General features: G+C 40.1%; 1 protein-coding gene across 3 annotated transcripts in view; it reads right to left on the bottom strand.

Moving 5' to 3' along the window:
- ANKRD50 (ankyrin repeat domain containing 50) overlaps nucleotides 1-18199 on the bottom strand; it is a 39252-nt gene extending 21053 nt beyond the window's left edge. The window contains exons 1-2 of one of the 3 annotated variants that reach the window (XM_057428262.1): nucleotides 18119-18199; nucleotides 16028-17277 (exon numbers count right to left, since the gene is read on the bottom strand). In XM_057428262.1, coding sequence (XP_057284245.1) covers nucleotides 16028-16506 — 479 coding nt within the window. In that variant the 5' untranslated portion in view covers nucleotides 16507-17277; nucleotides 18119-18199. Of the gene's footprint in view, nucleotides 1-16027; nucleotides 17278-17801; nucleotides 17822-17869; nucleotides 17959-18118 lie in introns of those variants that run through there. The other 2 variants (XM_057428271.1, XM_057428281.1) reach the window with 2 other exon arrangements.
- Nucleotides 18200-23310: the final 5111 nt, after the last annotated feature.

Raw genomic sequence — 23310 nt, forward strand, 5'->3', positions numbered from 1 at the left:
CAGCTGTAGTCACACCGAAAGAAAAAATAGAGCATCTTTACAAATTACTTGCAATACTGTTTGTAGATTAGTGAGTTTTACTTTGTCCTGTCACAAGGCCTTTATGTCTTATGGATGACTGACAGTAAACAGTTTATTTACCTGCCTTCTAATGCATTCTGGCTAATGATTAAAAGGGAAATTCTAATGGCCAAGTCCAATAGCTGCTTTCTGTATCATCACCCCAATTCTTGGCACTATATACACGCATAATGCAGGCCTTTATTTCTTACTTATCACTTGTAGAAACATCCTGAAAAACATATACACAGGACCTTTAGCTAATGGTGAAATATTTGAGAAATACAAGGGCTGGGAAGCCTAGAACAGCTCTACACTTAAAAAAAACGTAAGATAAAGCATATGGCTAAGAAGGTGAAGTGACCCAATTTGATGTCTGCACACCTGTGTATGCGCCAATGGCAGGTTATTGAGTATCCATTTTGTGATTTGTCAACATGATAAAAGTATACTGCAACTGATTATGACTTTCTGACAAAGTGCAATACTGGAATTACACTCATGCACTGTAGTATAATACAGATTATTGTTTCTAGTAAATTATTTATTTACAGGCTGGACAGAAAGACAAACTGGCTCTAGCAGTCTGACTCAGCTTTATGAAGGAAGAGGTAAAAAGAAAAAAAGGAGAGAAGGAACAAAAAAACCACAAAAAACCCCAAACAATGTAAAGCCCTGAGAATCACCTATTGGGAAAGCTCCAGGTACAGCACAGTGATGTGAATCTAGGGTCTGGTCTTTTCAGCAGCAGTGAATCAGAAACAGCAGGCAAGTCTTGTGCAATACAGTACCTGATTTTGCAATGTCTTGTAGCAACCTGACTTTGATCTGTAGACCTCCAGCCCCACAAGGAGAGCACAAAAGCAAGCTCTAGGGCATCAGGACAGACAAAAGAAGAGTTTATCCTAGAACCAGCGCCATCAGTCACATGCGAACAGAGCATGATGGACACCTCTGTATTGATTAGAGACCTCTGGCTGTCTCATACAAATATACAGGCGATTTTTGTCTATAAAAATTGTCAGCAGATCTACTAGTCTACTAGAAACCTTAAGAGCAAATATTTTGATGCAGTAGTTGGACTGACTAGAACAGTTTGCAAACAACTCAGCAGTTAAAAGGACAGACAACTGTATCTGAAACCCATTCACACCTGCTACCATGAGCAGGTTGACTCTCGCTATGTATTTTTAAATGGAATATATCTGCCATATGTGCTAACATACACAATATGTTCTAAACACTTAGTCTGACATAAAAAAAAAAAAAAATCTGGGTCCCTACGTAAGGCAAAGAGTAGGACGGTACAGGAAACAATGCAAATATTTTCCTGAACATGCAGTGTAAAATAGTAGTTTTTTTTCTACACACACTTTCCTAGTTCTGTTTTTTAGTGAAAATGTTATCTAGTCCACTTCCCTGCCTACAGACAAATCAGTTCTACATCTGTCATCCCAGAGATACACTAGCACAGGCATTCCTAAAGACCTACTGATCAATACTCTGCCCAAGCAATGTATTCCAGGGCTTCAATACTCTCATAATTGGGAAGTCTTCCCCTCTCCCCCATGTGCCTAACCTTCCTTAACCTGTTTCCTAGCAAATTAAACTGTCACATAGATAACACAAGGGTCATAACAAGGAAGACAGTAGTATCCAAAATCTACAACCATTTGCCTCCATTCAACTCAGCCAGACCTCTAAAAAACACATTCAAAAGAGGCAGAGGCAAGACATACCTCTAAGAAACCCAGTGTACTATGTCAGTTTGAAAATGAACTACTGATAATTACTCTCCAAGTACAGTTACTCAACCCTATTTGCACGCAGCCAAATATAGTTTACTTTGCACATGGTCTGTCTGCACAAGTCTCATGTAAGCATCAAAGCCTTCCTGGAGTCAAAATGACATTTATGATTATCTCCTATCCACTATTGCTCTGTCTCTTACAAAAACAAGTTGGAATAGATTTGTCAAAACCAAGCCATGACACGCCATGTTAGCTGTTTTTCAACTCTGTTACCTTCCAGTGGCTTGCAAATAGTTTGTCTAATTATTTGTTCTGGCATTTTTTTATTTCAATTGACACACTTCTAATTCCCCACACCTTTCTGTCCTTTTTTAAAGCAAGGCACTAAATACACATCTTTTTCTTTCAAGTCTGAATTTTCACCCATCCTGATAACCTGTTCTTTCATGACAGTAACAGTTCATAGGCTGAACATTTTGAAAACATCTCATATACTCTATGTTGCTTATTCTTCTGTTGGTTTTGTTTTGTTTTTTGCTTTGGGTTTTTTTTGGCTAGGCTACGGTTTTCTGTAATCCTACATCTTCGTTGCTAGTTTTAACTATGTTAGCTGACTGCAAAATGACTATTTTTAAGAAAGGGCAAATAATCAAGCATTGCACGTTTTAGGTTTGCCAGTGCTATGAGTTTTTCCTCCCCAGGGACCAGCAGACCAACAATTGGTGGATACTGTCTTCCTCCTGCTAATGTACATATGAAGTTATTTATCACCAAACAAACATGACCAATGCACCTTCAACTTTCAGTTTGCCATTATTCACACCTCACTCTTTTGTTTTCACATTCAGTAGCTGATCTACTTTTTTTCTGCAGCCTTCCTCCTAGTGCTTAATACACACGATGAATAGCTCAGTTTCACTATAATGGACATTTCATATACTGCTTTGAGACATCAGTGTTCTTTCCAGCTAATTTCATTATACTTGTCTTCATAAAATCTCAGCCACAAATAATCTGAGGTCACCAGTATCTCCAAATCCACTGCTTTTATTTTGCCCTTCTTTCTCCTCCTCTTCTGAACATCAAGTATTTAAAATCATTTCAGTCACTGTCCCCAAAAGGTGTCTACGATTTTCTCAGCTGGTTCTTTCCAATCTGATTGAAGCAAATTCATGTCTTCCCACTAGCTATTTTGTCCTCTGACATTAGAAATAAGGTCATTGACAGTCTCACTTATATCATGCTTTCCCAGCTGATATTCATTTCCTGTTGGTTTTGTTCCAATTTTTCAGCTACATAGACATTATTGTTCAAATTCTATGCTTTGAATAATTCCATTTGATATTTTAAAGAAGTTCAGCTTACTTGATCTTGCTTGTTTGGTAGAGTAAAGCACGTGTATTTAGGAAAGACACAGTTTAAAGGTGTGGGAATCTCTCTGTTACTGACAATTACTATGCCATAGCAGGTAACTCTTACATACACGTATGGTCTAATTAAGGTAGTCAGTAGGTAGTCTTATCTACAGTCCATAAAAGGTAACAACAAGCCTTTAAATAGGTCCCATGTGTGGTGTATATCTTTTATTCACAGATTTTTCAATGGCTTAAACTTCTTTATTCTAGAACTACAAGCAGACAAAACTACTCCTGACCAACCTACTTTTTTTTTTCTTTTTTTTTTAGACATACCAGTTTTACAAGTTATCCTGACGGATCTTTCAGAGCATTTAAGTCAGTCTTGACTCTGTACTAATATTTCCAGTTCTGCTTGCTTACCCCATACCTTTTTTCCATCAGTATAAAGATACCTAAGGCATTTGATTAGTACCTCGCTTATCCTCCTCCTTGTCCATCCCATGACCCTACGTGAATAACCTTATTTCCTCTCCTCCTCCACCACCAGTTCTTTTAAGCTGGTCTCATTTATATTAACTCCTGGAATCTATCAGCCACCAAGTGTAGTTTAAAAGCTGTCTTTTATTAGAGGAAAAAAAACCAAAACACCACCACCAACAAAACACTGCTTTTCTTTGTATTAAGCATCAATGAAATTCTCATTGTTTCCACAACTCAATTTCTTTTTTAAGAAAAACAAAAGATCAAGTTAGGGGGTGCCAAAGAAAGTCCACTTTACATCAAATGCAGGAGATGAAAGCATCAAATCAGACTCACTGAAAACTATTACTAGATGAAATGAGAGAATTACCTTTACTGCACCATATTTTCTATACCTGTGAAGTTAAGATAACAACCTATTTTGTAAATATTCAGCAGTCTGTGGTTGAAATGCAACATGTAGAAGTGGAGTACGACAATAAGAAAACTAACAAGTTTATATATGCAACAGAGTATATTAAAGTTAGTTTTAAATAATTTACAGAACCAAACTTACAGCAAGTGAAATACATAGTCTCTTCTGCTTTCTTTAACTACCTGGTTCCCCAGCCATACAAAAATTATTATTTGTGAGACAAAAACGTTTCTTCTTCTATGAGCAGTGTTATCTGAACACACCAGCTCTGAACACACCAGCTTACACCTGAACTGAAATTCTTGTAGCTTTTACAGGCATTTGAATTCATTGGTATCATTTCACGTTTTGAAGATAAGCAAACCCGTTCCCTCTGCCTGCATTTATGAAGAGCATAAATGTAATTGAAGTAACAGATATTGCTTTCTATGTATACAATTATATTGTTGACATGAGAGAAATGTTAGCCACAAAAACAGAAACAAAAAAATACCCCAAACAGATGAGACTGGTAGAAAACTGCACTGAATGTATTTAATAATGTGGTTTTTGTCAGGATATATTCTAGCCTACTGTCCAGCCAGTCCAATGTTCTATTATTCCATGTGTGTAACAAAAGACAATAGCACAATGCACATGGTACAGTCACCTTTATTACTACAGTTCAGTTAACTCCCAAATTAATTAAATTTGTCATATGCATTTGATTCCAAAATAGAATAATAAATAAAAAAGAAAAAACAACCAGAACTCAGCAAAAATCCAAGCACAAAGCACAAAGAAGAGGTTATTTCAGCAGTAAGCTGTTTCTTTAGGAAACCAAGACAAACAATATACCTTTTGAAGTCTTGATCATACCCTGATCTAGTTACTCTCTACCTGCCTTTCTCATTTCTTGCACATCATCACAAAGCACCCCACACTTCAACTGTTGAACTAATTGCAGGATTATACTGTCCAACCTCATGTTCAGAAAATCCTCTGCACAAATACCAGAAGAAAAGCTGTTAAGATTCTACCTTACTAGTCAAGCACTTAAGATAGCTTTCCTCCTATGTTTGCACTGCCATGTATCTTTTTCAATCTTATTTTCTCAAGTAAAGGGACTATCCTAACCTTTCATTGCATTATCTTGGCTGAAGAGGCAACAGATGGAGCATCTTTCATGTGTCCCATTCAAAATTATTCTCCCAAACTCCCCAAAGAAGAATTCACAGCATATGTTCCTCATGCGTCACTCTTGGTCTGTATTAGTTACCTTCTGGTTTGTGGATTATTTTCCTTCCCCAGCCCCAAGCAGATACAGTTGCTCTTAATTTGACTGTAAATCTCCTGTTGATCCTTTCTGTATCTTCTCTGTAATTTACTTTAAAACACATTGTTAGGCTAGCACCATGTGAACCTGATTCTATTATCTTACAGCAGTGGTGCATTTCACTTTGGAACTGATTCTACAGCTTTATATTTAGTAAGATTTATTTTTAGACATAACTACAACGGAAGAAGTAACAAAAGCCTCCTCCTCTCCCCCCAACAATTTACATATAAAATGTTTACTGCGGATGGCAACTTTATCATAATTTAAAACAACAAGGTACCAAGGAAAAAAAATACACCTGAAGTCATAAAAGTCAAACTTAATGTGAATGTACAGTATCTGCTACAACCTTTTGGGGAAAAAATAATGTGTTTTTTCTTCATTTTCTAAGAAAAAGTAAGTGAATGAGGCTGAAGCAAGGGAAGTGGCAATGCTCCAATACAGAATAAAGCAACTGGAAATAAACTGGTGCATGCTACTGTCAATGGAGTGAGAAAAAGTTTAGAAAGTTCATCAAAGTGTTTCTAGATTAATCAAGACTAATGTGTCTTGGTACCACTACCATCATGTACACCACTGCAACAGTGAGGGAATATCAGAGAAGAGCTGGTTAACATTCTTCCTACTTAAACTCACTGCATTATTGACTACTTAAGTTTCCACCTGTTAGAGAAGGAAGAGTTCATACTTCTTTGCTAATTTAGGGTAACTCATACATGACACGATTTTCCTATAATGGATTAGCCACACTTTACCTGTAGGGCTTTTTTCCAATGTCCTGTTGAACTCTGCTTCATGCAGAGAAAGGACAGATAGCTCAGTGACCGTATCACGCTCACCATTGCTGCAGGAGAGCTAATGTAGTTAAACCAAGACTTATTAATTAACTGCTTTAAGATGTAAACCATGGTGTAATCCAATTCTTAATAGATTTTCCTCCTGAGGTTCATTTAGAGTTGCCCATTACTGTCATCTCTATAATGCTGGTATTCTCCTTAACCAACCTAGAGCTTCTGATCACTTTTCTGTTTCTTCCAGCCTATTCTTCAAATGACCTTAAATAGGATGCTGCCATGCCCCTTTCCTCTTAATCTCTTTCACTGTGGTATCTACAAGATATCACAGATCTTTAGCACCCAAGCTTGCATCTGTGCAGCCAGATGCTTCTCTCTCCTTTCCCAAGCACCAGTATTACTAACTCTTATAAGTACATAAGAAAAAAACCACCACCCCCCAAAAAAAGCCCCCCAAAACCAAACCCACTAAAGAAAAAAAAAAACCAAACAACAAACTACACTTCCCCCCCCCCCCCCCCCCAAAAAAGACATTGTTAATGGGCCATGAACTGCAAGTCCACTCACGTATGATCCTTTGTTCCCATTCTTCCTCCCACTCCTGCCAATTTAATCAACAGCATCATCTTCTATCAACAACAAAGACTGCTTGGTCCTTGCTTTGTGTGAAGGCGTCTGCAAACATGCAACATAAGAGAGGACTTTGGTTGCAATTGTTTTGCCCCTTTCACTTCATCAGCTACATAAATTTCCCCATTTACCTTCCCTTCTTGATCTCATTATCAGTTCTTCTTTCATGCTATCCTATCACATTTTGATGTCATCAAGTATACTAGGAACCTATGCACCCACTCATTCTTTGCAGCAACTCCTCTGCAATACCTCTGAATACCCATCTATGACTCAACCCTTACCTCAACATAATTAAGTGGTTTTTTGTCATCACACTTGCCTTTTTTCCAAATTGTTTCTTTTTGAGCGGTGATTCTTCTAGGAGCCGTAAATGCTGTTCCTAGACAAAGATGGAAGATTTCTCACCATTCCTTGTGTATTGTACACATCATCAAGCAGAAGAAACTGAAACCTCTTCAATGCATTGCTTCACTAACACTTTCAGGAGGCGATATTTCAATCCTATCTTTCCCCAGTATATTAGACACACTAAGTCCTTTCTACTTCACAATCCTCCAAATCCTTTTCATTTTTTCATTAAAAAGGAAGAAAAGAAAAGAAACTTAAACCCCTGCACAAGCTATGAACATGTGCATAGAAAACTGGAGGGAAGGGAAATAATTAACAAGTGAGAGTTGCCATGAAGCTACACCTAACTAAACAGCTTACAGGAAAACCTGTAAGGTTTAAGACTGAGCCACATAGATTAAAGGCAAAATGTTAATGCCTATAGAAGTAGAAGACAAAAAGGTCTATGTAAGTTGACATTATTAAAATGCCTTAGGGAAACTTTCTTATGGTAATTTAAACTGAAAAGGTTAAAACCTTAAATGGTATTATGTTCAGTCTATATGCAGTACTTCCATACAATGAAAGAAGAACACACAACTTGCTCTTGCAGAAACACTAACTGTTGCTATGTGACCTGTTAACTCTATGGATTTAAACGAAAAGCCTACAGAGAAACATACCACAAAGTACTTAAGTTTCAGGCAATGCTCAACTTTCTAATAATCTAGAGAGCACCAGAACATAATGTCTTCTATGAAACCCAACATCAGCTGAAAGTTTAAAGCATCAGTTACACATTACACATACATACTAGGAAACAGAAGCCCCATCAGAATCAAGATGCTCTCACGACAGTGAGTTTATGAAACACTAGTTTACATCCTGCAACTTCACTTTCAGTGAGCTGGAAATACAAACTGAAGTGGCAGATTCTTTTTAATATCTTGTGCAAAACAAACAGTTTCTCATCTCACTCATGAATTGGTCTGATTTTCAGTCAGTGTTTTGGCTCTATCACTTTTGAGTATAAAATAAATCATGTTAGTGAATAATTAAAATGTAGACAAATGTATTTACTAGAAGTCTCTATAATATACATGAAAAATACATAAATACTTATAAATTAACAAATATCACACAAAAGTGAAAGTCAGCACAGAAACAGTATTTATAATTACTTGAGCTACTGTAACAAGTAAGCTACACTGAAGACAAGTAGCATTTTACCACACATTTAGCATCAATACACTTGTAGTAGTTCACATCATCACAGTACACCACTGCAAGAGAGACAGTATTAGGGTTCAACACAATATTTATTTTTTTTTTTACTGTTCTTTGCTTCTTTCATGCAGACTGGCTTGGGCACCACTTTTCTTCATTAAATCTCAAGAGATCTTTTCATCTTGCAGCTATCAGCTTACATGGAGCTGCTTCTTATAGAGTTGTAAAAGGCTTTGTGCTGTATAGCCTGTCTACATAGCTTTTAAATATTTTATATCTCTCAATACACAACCACTAAGTGTAAGACTCCATATGGGAGGATTAGTCTACAAGGGAGCTAAAGCCTGTAAAACTGCCCAGTCTTTCTGATGGAATCCACAGGAATAGATTTTTTAAATTAAAAAAATACCTCAGCCACTTCATGTTGAATGTACGTATTATTTGACGCAAACTTTCATCACCAGAAATATGATACTAAAATCAAATTGTAATTATTCCATTATGATTGAGTGCATAGTACTGACAGTGAAAACAGAGGCACGGACTCCTTATGTTTTGGCATGACTAGGTTTGACAGCCTCAAGTTTTTCAAAAAGCAGAGAAATTAGGATCTTTTCATGAATCTAGCATTAAATCATGCAGAATCAAGAGCTTGTCATTCCAACACCCAACGTCTGCAGAATCTCAAACTGAGTCTACAAACAGGCACAAGACTACATGGGAGAGACCATGGAGAACCTCCCTCACTAGAATACTGCTTGCACTTCTTTGGCATGCTGTAGTTGCTGAGATCTTGAACAACCCATCAATGCACCCCAGGAAGTCACCAAAAAGGCACCTAACATGCACCAGCTTGCTGTTAACTGAAATGAGCTTGTTTTTAGCTGAAAATGGCTGTGGCTCCTACTAAAAGTAAAATTCAATCTTGTACCAGATCAAGCTTCTCTGGGCTAGGATCCAACTAGCTTCAGGATTCTAGTCAAGCATAAGTGAAAGATGTAGGAATGTACAAAATTCTGGGAAACTACAGAAGTACAATGTTGTATATTTACACATCTGAAGCATTGCTAGGAAAAATTCCTTTTAAATTCAGAAACCTGTATTTAGCTAAAAGATTTTTTTAATGTCACATCTTAGGTACAACCTCTGAGGAAAGACTAGCAAGTCAGAATTATTTAAAGATGAGACAAAAGAGAATAAAGCATTATTCAAATATGTAAAAGGTTTTATCCAAAAGGAAAGAAAGCATCTAATCTCCAAGTCTCTATAGTAACAAGCTTAGATTACAGCAAGAAAATAAACTTCAGGTTAGACATATGGAAATTTTTTTCTGATAAGCATTGTGAAGCATAAGAGAGGATGAAGCAAGCATCTCTAATCAACAGACTTGGCTTCTTCTGCCTGGTAAAGGTGATGGTGGACTTGATTTTCTGAGGTTCCCTTCCAATCTTCTCTTTCGAGGTCAAAATCAGTCACGCATTTGAACTTTACACGTGGTAAATGAATAAACACACTGAAAGTTTAAGAACTTTCTTCTTTAAAGGGACTTGGAAATTAATTATTATGCATTCAGATCTTTCTTCACATGAAACAGGATACAGTTAGCCCTTGGCTTAGTTTCTGCCAATTGCAGCTCTGTGAAATTATGGCGTCTGACAAGATCTATGTTCACGTCCTCCTTGTTACCGCTGCAAAGCTACAGCTACCAAGACTGTATTGGAGCTGCAGAAGCAGAGAGAAATGCAGCCCTTTTCAGAAGAAAGGAGATGTAGATAACTTCCAGACACTTCAGACTTGGATGAGAAAATTCAAGGTATTTCTTTTCTATGAAAAAGATTAATACTTAATTACTAGTGTCATAAATTGAAAGAAATCCCAGCAGCTTACAAAGATTCCAGTAGTCCAAGCTCAGGTATCCATAAACATCACCAATGCGTTGCCTCTCAGTGTATCTTTTATTTCAATTCCTCCTGAACTCATGGTAAACCCAAACTTCTACTAAATGCATTTCATTTAAAAAAAAAAAACAAACACCAAGAAACAAAAACAAACAAAAAAAAAGCAAAAAAAAAAACACACCAAACCAGTAGCAGAAGTATGTACTGTGGCTAATTCACTGGCAAGGAAAACTCAAAGTTCGTAGTGTAAAGTATCAAAGGCTAAACCTATGAAAGTTAGGATACCCTAATTAAAGTTGATTTGAAACTTTGTTAGCTAAAGACAATGCAGTAAACAGTTAAAAGAGGGAAATAATAAAAAGAGAAAGGCAAGAACTAAAGAGAACCTGGCCTTCAACTTCTCAGAATTACTTCAAAACTCACTTAAGTTATTATGATTAAGAATGAGCTATTCTGAAACAGTGAAAAGCTCACTAATTTATTGTTCAATGAAGCCCACACAATCCATGATAATTTTAATTATATTACTGGCTTCAAAGATCGTACAAGGAGTTGTAAAAAGAACAGCTTCTTCACACTTCATCTGTTATTGCATACAACTCAATTTCTAAACCTGTTCCTTCGTCTATGCTAACTAAATGGCAAGAAAAATGGTATTTCAGTACTGCAGACAAGAGTCACAGAATATTTGCTAAACAAACCTGCATTTTTCTACATTATCAGACAAACAATTCAGAACTTGAAATAAGACTCATTGCCCCTTACCATTTACGTACGGGTAAAAGCTCTCTCAATCACCTACAGTCTGCAACTTTCTGATGATACACTACTCTTTTTAGAGAAAGGGAAGAAAAAAAGAAAAAAATCAGCTGCATGGAAAGCAAATGCAGCTGAAGGGCCAGACCGGGGGTGGGGCAGTGAGGAGAGGAAATGCTTGTTAGCATTGGTTGACAATCCTAGTTTTTTTTGCACTGAATTCTGGTGTTAATGAGACTTCTATCATACTGCCAAACACAAAACACTAGACGCTCGATCCTTTGGAGCTTTCCTCCAAACAGGTAGCAGTATCATTACACAGATAACAGCTACTGGCACAAGATCTGTTGTACTTTAATGCTGTCCAAATGAATGACTCATAGAAGGCAGCTTTCAATTCTAATCAACATAAACCCCTGCTTCAAACTCACAGTCAGCATAAAACTTTATACGACCTCTCACACGTTTTACATCAAGCCTACAGATATTTGTGCATTCTAGAGAACTATAAAACTGCTTTACTTTATCTATCACTTAACATTATTGGTCACGTTCCGTTGCAACGCAAATCTGTTGCGCACACAGACACACAGGAGCTATACCACAGATACTTAGTACACCCTTACAGAGCACTACCCGTAAAAGGAACAACACTGAATTTAGCACCAGTGCGCATAAAAAAAGAAAGAAATCTGGTGTCCTTTTTGTACTTAGGTATCCTTTTTGTCAGGGTCATAGTTTCCTCTATATTCATCTTTGGTAGAGAAGATGCAACATCAGCTTGAGAGAAATTCTATGAAGTTCTATGCTGAAATTTGTTCAGCAGTTCTTTTTTATTCTTTTTTAAATTGTTCTTTTCTTGGCTCCCTACCAACCAGGGATGGCTACGTGCATAAAGATGCAATTCCAGCAATGCAAGTAAGTGGAAATCTGAATTCATAACATCATTTTCTCCCCAGTAAAAGTCTCTTTGATCAGACCATCTTACATTAAAGCAATTGTATTAGAAATACTTTAGTAATAAAGTTCTAGGACACTTTGCAAGTAAATCACACTTGAACATCACTGACCCAAATTCAATATGTGAGAAATAAGTATGTGAGAAGTCTCACAAGCTTTGAAGTTTCTTGAAAAGACATGCAGAAGACAGCAGGAGATTTCAGCTGTGAGGGACAGTAAAGCAGTTTCATTTGCATCAACCTTCTGGGAGATGTGGAAATTTATCATTTTGGGGTGATTTAAGTTTGTACAAGACCAACAAAAACTAAACGTGTTTAGTGCAAGTTGAAAAACAATGTTATTTAACAGACATGTTCTATCTCTGAATTCTCTGAAACTGGCTCAGGAGCTCTAGTTATGAATGCGTTTGAAACTCAGAGTTGACTTCTTTCACAGCCATTAATCTGCAGGGTAAACTCAGGTCTACCCTTCCTGTAAAATTCACTTTCTGGGCTGTGAATTTATCAAGCTCTGCCTTCTACCACTAATTCTAACCAGCACAACAGGAACTATGTGCCTTTCTTTGCTGTCTGAAGGTGTTTAATGACATCTCCTTTGTCCGAAAAAGGTAAACCGCAATCGTAAGGGTAAATGTCTTTTTACAGACTACTTTGCACAAATTTCTTGGCTTATACCAGAGTTCCTCTATGTCCTCATGGCCTTGGATAACTAATATGTGCCTGTACTTCTAACCGCTGGAGGTATAAACTTGCTGCAGCAAAACCAGTATAAACCCTATTTGCAACCCTAAAGAAAGTACTGCAAAATTTGGGTTATTCAGATTTTGACTCTTATATTTAAATAGATAAGAATAGCCTAATAGACTTTTTTAATACAGTTCTTTCAGTTTAACACATTTTTTTCTTACTTTTGGAATTTGTAACACTGCAATTTACTTTATGCTTTCTGCTTCACTTTCACCTAAAATTTGAAAGTGAGGCTTCAGCATTCTCCCTTACATTTAAGACTGCTTTCTGCTCCAGTAATGCACATGTGAGAAGAAAATTGCCTCAGAAGCGGTGCTGCAAGTATCAGTTCTCTCTCTCAGCTGCCAGTGCAGCAACAAATGCTTGTTAAATCTGTTTGTACAGATCACCCCTTGCAGCTCTTCAAATCTGTAAGACCTGCCCCTGAAAGAATTTTTAGGGCATGTTAAGATTAAAAATACAAGAGAATTTTTTAAGAGAAGACATCCAAACAGGAGAAAAGTCTTAACTCTACACGTCATCACCTGCACATGTATCACTATGACTATCAGTTGCTGAAAGCTTATTTAAAAAGCATTCTTCAGAAAAAGATTCACTATTTTAACTAGTGAAATTTATGTTGTTTATAAGCTGGCATGTTACATGCCATTTAAAAGTTTTTCTTTCTGACTATTTCTAGAACAATTAGCACAAAAATAGAATGGTGTAATCTTGTTCAGCACTTTTGAAGAGAAGTCATTCCATTTTAGGCCATGAATACAAGCTGGGCCCAGAGCAGTCGTGCAAAGCAGAGCAAAAATTTGACAGTGTCCTTAAAGAAAGATCTTTCCCTTCTACTAAGTAAGTTAAAATAAGGTAAAAATCAATGGAGATTGAGACGAGAACTTTATGCTGTTTCAGTGCCTTTACACAATATGAAAGGCAATCAGCTGACGGTTAAGTCTTCCTAGAACTCATTTCACATTACAACAGCTCTCACTGAACAGAAAGCATAAACACACCAGACAAGAATAGTGAAGCATTCAGCTCCAAGTCTCTGAAATCATGAAAAAATACTAAGTTGCATTTTTGTTAAACATTTCTCACATGCATTATATATATTTTAAAAAGTTCAATTAACACATGATTGAGGTTTTTGATGGTGGGAAGGGATTTCCCAAGTTCCTCTGGTTTGTGGACAGTGATTGTATCATACAGGCAGCAGAACAAGCTCACAGAACTGCTGTCAACAGCCATCTCCTGGTCCCCTTCCACAGTGCTGAAAACTTATATTCCCAGTATAACACCTTGTCTCTAACACCTCACCTCCCTCAAATCTGAAACGTGAGAATGAACACAATCTACCACAGCTGCTTTTGAGAGCAGGAGATCAGGGTAGGTGGGCAGCAAGGGAATACATGAAGAACCAAAAATAAAGAAAGAAAAATCTTCACTGAAACTGTTGTGCTACAATGTAAGTAATTTTAGCATAGTAAGAGTTCACAGTCACTGCTGCAAAATTTGAGAAAGACCAGCACCAGATGTTGTGTCATATTTTATTTTTCCAGTAGAAAAAATCAAGAAAGCTGTATATTGACCTAAATACTCAACCAACCCATCATTGAACCCAGTGTTCATAAAAAGTACCTATCTCAAAGGCTGACTGACTCCCAAATATCTTTCATATTTCTATATTGCATTTTTGTCTAAAGACATTTACCCAACTCCTGCTCGTCACAGTAAGGCAATCATGTTTAGGACAGAGAAAGGATTCCAGCTCTTGGAGAGAACTTGCCTGTACCAAATTAGTAAGATTTCCTTCTAATGGACTTTTAAACATAAACAGGCTCTTACTCACCAGATTAATCCACTTCCCTGATTTTCAAAGACTGCCTAAAGCTAGATGGCCAGGCTCCTACTCAATTTATAGACCCTTAATTTCACTCAGTTTTAAATCATTAGAAATTGAGAGGGCTTAATACTTCTGAAATTAGGACCTATATAGCTGCTACACATCACATCTCCACTTAGCAACAAACAAAAAAAACTCCAGAATTAGCCTTGGTTTAGACTTTGTTTTAAGACACTACACTGAGAACAATGTAGACACACATCCTGTTTATTCAGTGGGCAAGGACATAACAGCCATCAGACCCAGAAGGCTCTTTTACACCACCATGACAATGTAAGCAAGCACTACAGCTCAACCTCAGTACTTGTTTACATACTGTTAGTAGTAAGGGGAAAAAAAAAAAGAAAAAGGGTCAGGATTTTTTTTATACTGCAAACACCATCCAGTAAACCCTCAAGTACTGCAAAAAGTATCTCTATACAAACCTAAAGAACTTTAGTTTAACCAACATTGCAGTGAAATTGTATACTGGCAACGCAATCAGTTGAAGCTCTGTTGCTAGAGACAAGCCTTCTCCTTTCTGAATTTTCCTCCATTGTGACCCAAAGGAATAAAGACCAAATAGACACGTGCTTGGGAAAGCTGCACTCAAGACAGCAGACTGTTCTGAGCCATCTAGGGTTATACACTCTTACAGACATATTAGTATCCTTACAGAAATGAAAATTCCCAGTGACACACTCAAGAGACTTTGGTTTGTTAGGGAACACCAAGTAAAACAAAAAAATAAAAAATAAAAAACTTCATTCATCTTAGATAGCTGACAAGCCTTCCAAGGAACAGGGTGAGCCCTCCTGATAAATTTCTGATCCTCTCAACACTTCGGGGTATTTATAAAATAAGTAGCAAGGAAGGTTTGATGTAATCTGTGCATACTGAGAGAAGTAACATAAGGAGTTAATTGACATTTTCCTACCACGTATTTTTAGACAAGCACAAAACTGATGTGCTGGATAAGACCCAGAGATCCATTAGTCCAGTTTCCTTTTAGAGCATGATGTCTGAAGCTTTTGCAAGGGCCCTGAAAGGTCTGTTTCAGGTCTAACAAGAACAATTGGCCTACCTTTTGGCATGTGAAGATTACTAACTAGGTATCTTGCACTCTGAGGTCAACTACTTTAAAGTCTTTCTAAAAGAACAATTACAACTGAGGTTATTAACACACAATGTAAATAAATTCACCCTTATAATAACTTTTGCTTAAAAAGCAAGTATTTGTCAGCTATAAGGACAAACTTACTTTTTCCATGGTAGGTCTGCAAGCTCTGACAGAGATAACAAACCATGAAACAAATATGTTTTAAACCATCTGAACCACAGACTCTTCGGGAGGAAGACCTAAACAGAAGCCAGCATTTTTTACTTTGGGTTTTATTTTCAATAAGGGTTTTTTAAAATTTATTTAGTTTTTACCTTTTAAATGCTTCACCAGGGTTCCTCTCACACTCCCCAGGCTGCAAGAGACTTTGAATAGCAGGATCTCTTAGCTTGTCCTCATATCCCTGGATCAGTCCACTGCGGCAGATCTGTGTAACTAAACCTCTAATAAACCCTCCGACACACAGTGTGTCAGAGTCTTGGGCCCTGCAGAAATGGAAGGCTAGAGCCTGACGATGTAAGCCTCTTTGTAGGTTTGCAGCTGAACTTGGCCAGAGTAACTCAGTACAGAGGGCGGTCTTCCCACTCCCGGGCCCTCCTACCAGCAATACACCCCAGGCAGCTCCTTTCCCAGAGAAAACACCAGTATTATTCCCAGAATTCGCTACAAGAGATGGTTTGCTGGCAACACTACTGCTGCAGTTAGCTTTCTCCTGGAGGCAGTGCTGAAGCTTGTGGAAAACCCACTCCCTACAGTAAAACTGCTTTCCCTGCAGTAAGCTGGTTTGAGCCATTTTACAAAGCTTCTTCTCTTTGGTTTGTCATAAGCAGCAGTAGTACACCTTCAACATCTCAGAGCAGGGAGACACTCATTCGTCTTGCACAGAGAAGTCTTCTGCACACAACTTGACAGCGGTTAGGGTAATCAGTTGTCACAAAACTTAACAGCCTCTTCTCAGGACGGGTGTCACTCCATTTGTATGCTTCATTACAGTCAACGTAACACCATCACAGCTCAGCTGACATCGTGAAGCAGCATCTGATACCAACACTCAGCAATGCTTCTCACGTGGCTCAGAAGTTCACACAGCTCCATGGCTGCATCTGTGGTTTATGCAGTGGTGTGTGTTCCCAGTATACAGGGGAGACAATACATCTGGAAAAATTGAGGGAAAGCCAACTTTTCAGTGTATACTAAATGCCTTTCAGTTCTGGGCATTAATCTCACTGGATATACATTCAGAAAAAACTGTCCATAACAAAATGTTCCTTCTGGGAATTTTATAGAGAAAGCAATTTTTCTTCAGAGTACTATATACATCTCACAAATGTGGTTAAGTACCACTTACTAAAAAAGGGCCAGTCTGGACAGCAAGGTTTGCAGACTTCATGCATCTGGGTGAGGTTCCTTACACAGTACAGAGAACGGGAAAAAAAAATGTTTACAGCTTCCCATTTCAATACATTTGTAATAGTCTTCTCCAGGCACTTGGATTCTTACTGAACCTGTTCTCAGGTATCTTAATCGAAAGATGTCAGAAGAGACAATATCTTCCCCTAGAGCTCTGAAATAAAGAAGACAGCACTTTTAACCGTGCATGCAAGTCATAGTTCAGTCAATTTCAGACGCAGACAACAAAGCACGAAGCAAGGACTCATTATTTTTGCTACTAAATTAATCTTAAAAGCTGTTTTAAAGACAATTGTTGTGACAAGTTAGGATGAGCCACACATAAAAAACCCATGGCAATAAACAGATACGACAGTGGACTCTAAACCACAGGAATCCTGCATTTTCTCCTGCGGAGAACTGAATACACCCCTTCATTCTTCCTAATGAAGCTTCACCACCGAATCCTCTCTTCCCCTCATCTTTCTACTGCCGGCTGAGGGGTATTTTTGAAGTTTATTTTACAGGGGATCGCTGCCGCCGGCTCTTCGCACACTTCTTTGTTCCGGGCTCGCCGGCAGCAGGGCGCCCGGCAGCCCCAGGGTCGCGACTTAACACCCGCACCGCCGGCACCTCCCTCCCCTGTCACCGCTCCGCTTCCCCCGGCAGAGCTCCGACCCCCAGAATCAACCCTTTTACCCAGGCTGGCCTTCACCCCCGAGCTCGGGCTCCTCTCAGCGAGGCACAGACACACACACTCGGCTCACAAGTCACTTCGGCAGCGCCCCGGCTGCCCCACTGCCTCCCCCTGAATCCCCTTCCCGAGCCAGGCGAGCAGCTGCGGGCTCCCCGCCCGCCCTTCCCTGCTTCCCGTGCCCCCGGCGCGGAGCACACACGCCCTGTCCTCGCTCCCCACCCCCAGCGCACACACACGCCGGGCTCCACACAAAGATCCCGTGAACCGCACCCGCCGCTTCGCTACCAACGCCTCGCACCGGTGTCAGCCCCATGCTCACCTCAGCCGGCAGGTACAGCCCGGCCCACATAAACGCCGACACCACCAGGCATGACCCGCGGCCAGGCGAGGGGCCTCTCCCCGCTGCTCGCTAGGTCGCTCACCTCCGGCGTAGCCCCGGCAGCTGCTGCTCCTTGCAGGCTCTCCCCGCGGCGGCTCAAGCACGCTCCTCCTCTTCCTCTGGGCGCCCAGCTCCGCCGCTCCAGGCCCACAACCACCCCTCTCCTCCTCCGCCACCACCACTCAGCCACACCGGTGCTTTCCCCGGCGCCTCCCTAACCCCCCTCCACCCGGCCTGGCCCCGCCCCAGCCCCTCCCCGGCCCCGCCCCCTTTCCCCTCCAGCGCGTGCGGCTGCGGATGAGCCAGATGCCTTCCAACATCTGGCACGAAGTAGTCCGAGGCGGAGGGAGATGGGCGGCGGCCCCACCACCACCACCCAGTCGCTTCGGCGACCCGGGCTTTGTCCCGGGCTCCGCGGGCCGTCCCGCCTTCGTCTCCCCCGCTTCAGCGCCCGCGGCGGCGCGACCGTCCCGGCGCGGTCCTGAAGGGGGCGGCAGCGCGGCTCCGGCCGCCGACGGGAGGGTCGGGCACGCCCGCCTTGTTGTGCTGTGGGGAGCTGGCCCCGGCCCCGGCTCCGGTCGGGAGCGGTGGAACTTGGAAGGGAGAGGTTGGGGCTGGAGAAGCCCGGGCGTTAAACCAGCCGCGGGCCGCCTCGCCTCCCAGCCCAACTGTGGTGTGGAAACGGCGGCCCTTTTAAGGGCCGTGTTTCCTTTAACCCAGCGCAGGCCTCGGATTTTCTGCCCTTATGCCGCACCAGCGCCTTTCCTTATTTAATCCTGAACCGTGCTATTTCAGGCAGAATTTCAGGATGCCGACAGCAGAAGCGTAGCCTCACTAAATACATGAGCAGTTTTGAACGGGGTTCACCCCCCCTCATTGCTTCTGGCACTACACACTAGCAAAAATAAAACATCCCCACATTTTTCCACAGCACCAGGGCTCCGCTACAGCCAATAGCAACACTCAGGCTTTAAAAGTTGTAGATCCCTACAGACCCTCGGAAACGCAGACCTAATATGATAAAAATGAGGGTAGAATTTGCCTCTGTCAACCCATGACAAGGGATTAAGAGCTGTCCATTTTAGCCATGTGACAGCAAGCAAAGGAAAGGGTTTTCATTAAAATCTGCTCCCTTCAGAGCTGACTGCATTATTCACCATAAGGCACTTTGCCATTAACTGTTGGCTCAAGGTCTTTATGATTGCTAAACAGTGCCTTCATTTTAGCACGGCTCTGTATGGTTTCGTATACCCCGTAATTAAAGTATTGTTGAGCACACACTGAATACATCCATAGGATACAGCGGGATGATTTAGGGCCCTTCAAGGAGCATCCCGAGGTTCTTTGTAGGAGCAAAGTGAAAAATTGCGTTAAATTCAATTGGATTACTGAAGAGCTTAGGAAAACAAGTCTGCCTGCTTCTGAAAACCAGTAGAACAAGTTTGAAGAACCTTTGGAAGCAGTGAATTACGAACTTTGCAAAGCAATTGGGAGTGGGGGAAGAACAGAAATAAGATCAGTAGTAAGAAAAAGTTGTGTGGTTGTTTTGTTTTGGTTTTTTTTAACCATGCAGCTTAGGCAAATAGTCATCTCTAGGCTTTTTCCTTCTTCTCCAGCTGCACCATCCTTCCATTTTGAAATACTGTGGAAACTCAAGACTATCAAAACTTATGCTAATACAAGCTCTGAGAAACTCTAAACTGTAAAATCTATTCTTATTTTAACAATAAACAAATAAAGATAACATTTAGCCTGACAAATTCCTGGTCTGCAGAGTTGATTAGAAACAAAACAGAGGTTGACAGAGGGAAAGAAATTGTACAACACCCACAAGGAATAATTGTAGATTCAACACCTTAAGAGACAGATCTTGGGCTGCAAACATTAGACTGGTGGATGATAGAAGGGGAAGAAAAAAAATAGATTAAATAGGGCAATGGTGAAGAAAGTGCAGCTTCTGCTTTTTTATGACCAGGATGCAAATGAAAACCCAATGTACATGAAAAGGTGTTGTCAGATTTCACAAGATCCAATATAAATATGCCGCAGCGGGAGGAATAATAGCACGGTTTGCTAAAATCAGAAATATTTAAATGTAATCACAATGGAGTTCTAGGTAATAATTGTAAAAACAGTAATCTTTTCACACCAATACACAATAAATTCTACAACCAAACTGATGGCAACAATTTAAGTTTAGCATGGGACAGAGGACACAAAATAACTACCCCCAGAAAGCTTCCCTTCAGGGTATCACTTCTACACCTAGCAGGAGGAGCGTTAAGTACTTGTGGAAATGATGGGGGTAGGAGAGGGAGGACGGGAAAAGAAGTAGGAAAAAAGTAATGCAGCAGGCCCACAATGTAATTGCAGCCTTATTACTGATATGATTTGTAGTCTTCCACTCAAAAGAAGGCAAAATATTGCAAGATCTGAGGTGACCTGCACAGTTCTTCCCAAAAGAATGTATGTACAATCTAACGGTGAAGGTTGGTAGTGACTTTGTATTGACTCTCTGATTTGCTATTAGGAAGCAAAAGCACATAGATACTTTTGATGATTAATCCTATTTATAAAGAAAAAAAAAAGAAAAAGAAAAAAAAAAAAGAAAAAAAAATCCTAGGAGTTCAAAGGGCTTAAAAAAATGAGATTGTCATGAACAGGCTCAGACACTTAGGCTGGGATCTTTCATCTGTACAGAAAAAACTAAGCCCCTGAAGTCAACCTTCAAAAGCAAGAAAGGCAATTTGCTATGCAAATTTATTTGCATAGCACCTCCTCCACATAATGTGACAGATGACATCATCCTAGTGAATTATTATAGCTGAGGGTCAGATATTGCTGATACAATTGTGCAATGTTGTAGTTAATGAAACGGTATCAGGGTAAGAACCAAACTTTATTTTGTGGATTTGTGTAACTTAGTTTGACATCGCTAGCAATCCAATCATGATATAATTGGCTGCAACCTTGCAGGCTACAAGACTGACAGGTAAGACCTAAAAGAGACATGAAGAAGATGAAACAGATCAAAATTTTCTGTCCATTTTCTCTTTCAGTTCAGTGGTCTGAAGTTGTAGCAGCCTTCTTACTTAACCTGCCTGAGTTGCAGCACCTGGTTTTAAAATATGATGGGAGGTTTATGTCATACATAAACATTAGTTAAGGTGAAGAAAATAAGAAACTTTTAGTAAAAAGATTGCACAAAAAGCTGTAGCGTTACAAAGTCTGTGCTGGCGCTGAAAAACCTGAAGGGGTGGGTTAAACAAGAATCTGTTACACTAAATGATTTGCTACATCTTTTTCAGGCTATTAGAAAAGAATAGGACATGTTTTTCAATTATTTTGAAGTTTCCATACAATGTTATTTGTGTATGAAAGTAGTTAATCCCTGACAAGCAAGAGAATGTAATTGATTACAATGAGAAAGGCAGCATGAGGCTGATCACGTCATCTAAATCTCAGCCTGCATATGTAAACTGTGGGTTGTTTTGTATGTAGTTTGGAGCGCTACTACCAGTTTGTAGCTTCTCTTTCACGCAAGACTCAGACACACTGTGGGTCCTAGGGTTCGGGTGCATGCCCATTCCAGCCAGTTGGGAACTGGCGCTGCACGCAACAGGACTTGAGCTCCAAATCCTTGCAAGCTTGAAATGTCTTTTGTAAAGCTTTTGGTAGGCAGTGATTCACATCCAAAAATAGAAGTTTTGCAAGGATGGGCCTGAGGCCCTTAACATGTAGTAGTCATTTCAACTACTTTTCTAACTTTTAAGTTACTGGTTTTCATGCATCATTATGAATTCATTCAGATACTTTATGACAGGTAAAATTAGTGAAGTTGATGGTAAATAAAGATAGCGTAGACTTGGTATAAGAACATTAATATTTTATAATATCCCAAGCAAATTCTGAAAGTCTTATCACATGAACTATTTAGGCGAAGGCATTTCTCTGATACTGATGATCCAGTCCCAAAATCTGTCTAGGGTGAGGTGTGCTTTCATCTTGAGCCTCTCAGAATAAGATGTTTCAACAAATTCATCTGGAGGTCCTGTACTAGGGCAGCCCATGTTCAGCCTGGCATACACCTCAATGTTTGTGATTGCTTTTGTCTGAGCTGGTGCTCCACTGGTTGCTTTGCAGCCTTTGGAGATGTCTGGGCATGCTCTGTGCCACAAACAGGGCTCTGCACCTCTCCTTATTGAACTTCCTGAGGTTGCTACTGGTCCAGTTTTGAAACCCAGGAAGCTGCCTCTGGACTGAAGCTTGCTGTGTGCCATGGCAGCAATTTCTCCTGTGTAGCACAATGCTCTCCACAAGTTGTGCTCCATGTCATCATCCAGGCTAGCAATGAATATGCTGGAATTGCTGGAGTCCCTGGCATTGATCTTAGAGCCCCTCGCTAGTCAGTGACTGCCATGTGGATGTTGCACTGCTGGTTGCCATTCTCTGAAGCAATTCTCTGTGAAGCAGTTTCCAACACACCAGTTAGAACCCATCCAGTCCTCCAGGCATAATTCCTCAGCTCCTGAATGAAAACACTGCATAACCTGGGAAGGGTCTGGTCAGATCACGTTCACTATTTGCTGATCGGGTACAGAATCAGTCACTTGTTCTGGTAAAGCACAGTTTGCCTGGCTACTTTGTCACATACATGGGAATGGACTTCGGGAAGGGGCTCCAAGAGACTCCAAAGGAGTCACTTTATGAGCTCCTCAGAAGCTCAGTTGAAGCTGACCATCCATAATGCTTGTTTTTCCTTTCCTCCCCCCCCAGTCATCATGATTTTCATTAGATGAAGGCGATAGTGTTCTTTTACATAAGAATACAGCCAGAAAGTATAAAAGTTGCTTTCAGCTCCTTCTTCAAGCCTGCCTCATTACCCAGTAATCTGGGTAGGAGCACTGTCTGTCTAGTGAAACTGGATCTCAGTGAACAAAGGAGGCAAGAATGACTGCGCTGAAACAAAGCTTATCAAAAGGTCCTGGATAGGATCATGCAGTGGCTGGAACATTTGACTGGGAGGGGAGGGAGCTACGTTCTCATTCCCCCTGGAAAGGAAATTGCTTCCATTTCCAGGCTGACAGCATTAATTTCCAGGTCATTACAGAGCTGCAACCACAACATATTCA

Source organism: Pezoporus wallicus, unplaced genomic scaffold (genome assembly GCF_028554395.1).
Source record: "Pezoporus wallicus isolate ANWC-B61680 ecotype Strahan unplaced genomic scaffold, APGP_CSIRO_Pwel_v1 scaffold_3294, whole genome shotgun sequence".
NCBI classification, from domain to species: domain Eukaryota; kingdom Metazoa; phylum Chordata; class Aves; order Psittaciformes; family Psittacidae; genus Pezoporus; species Pezoporus wallicus.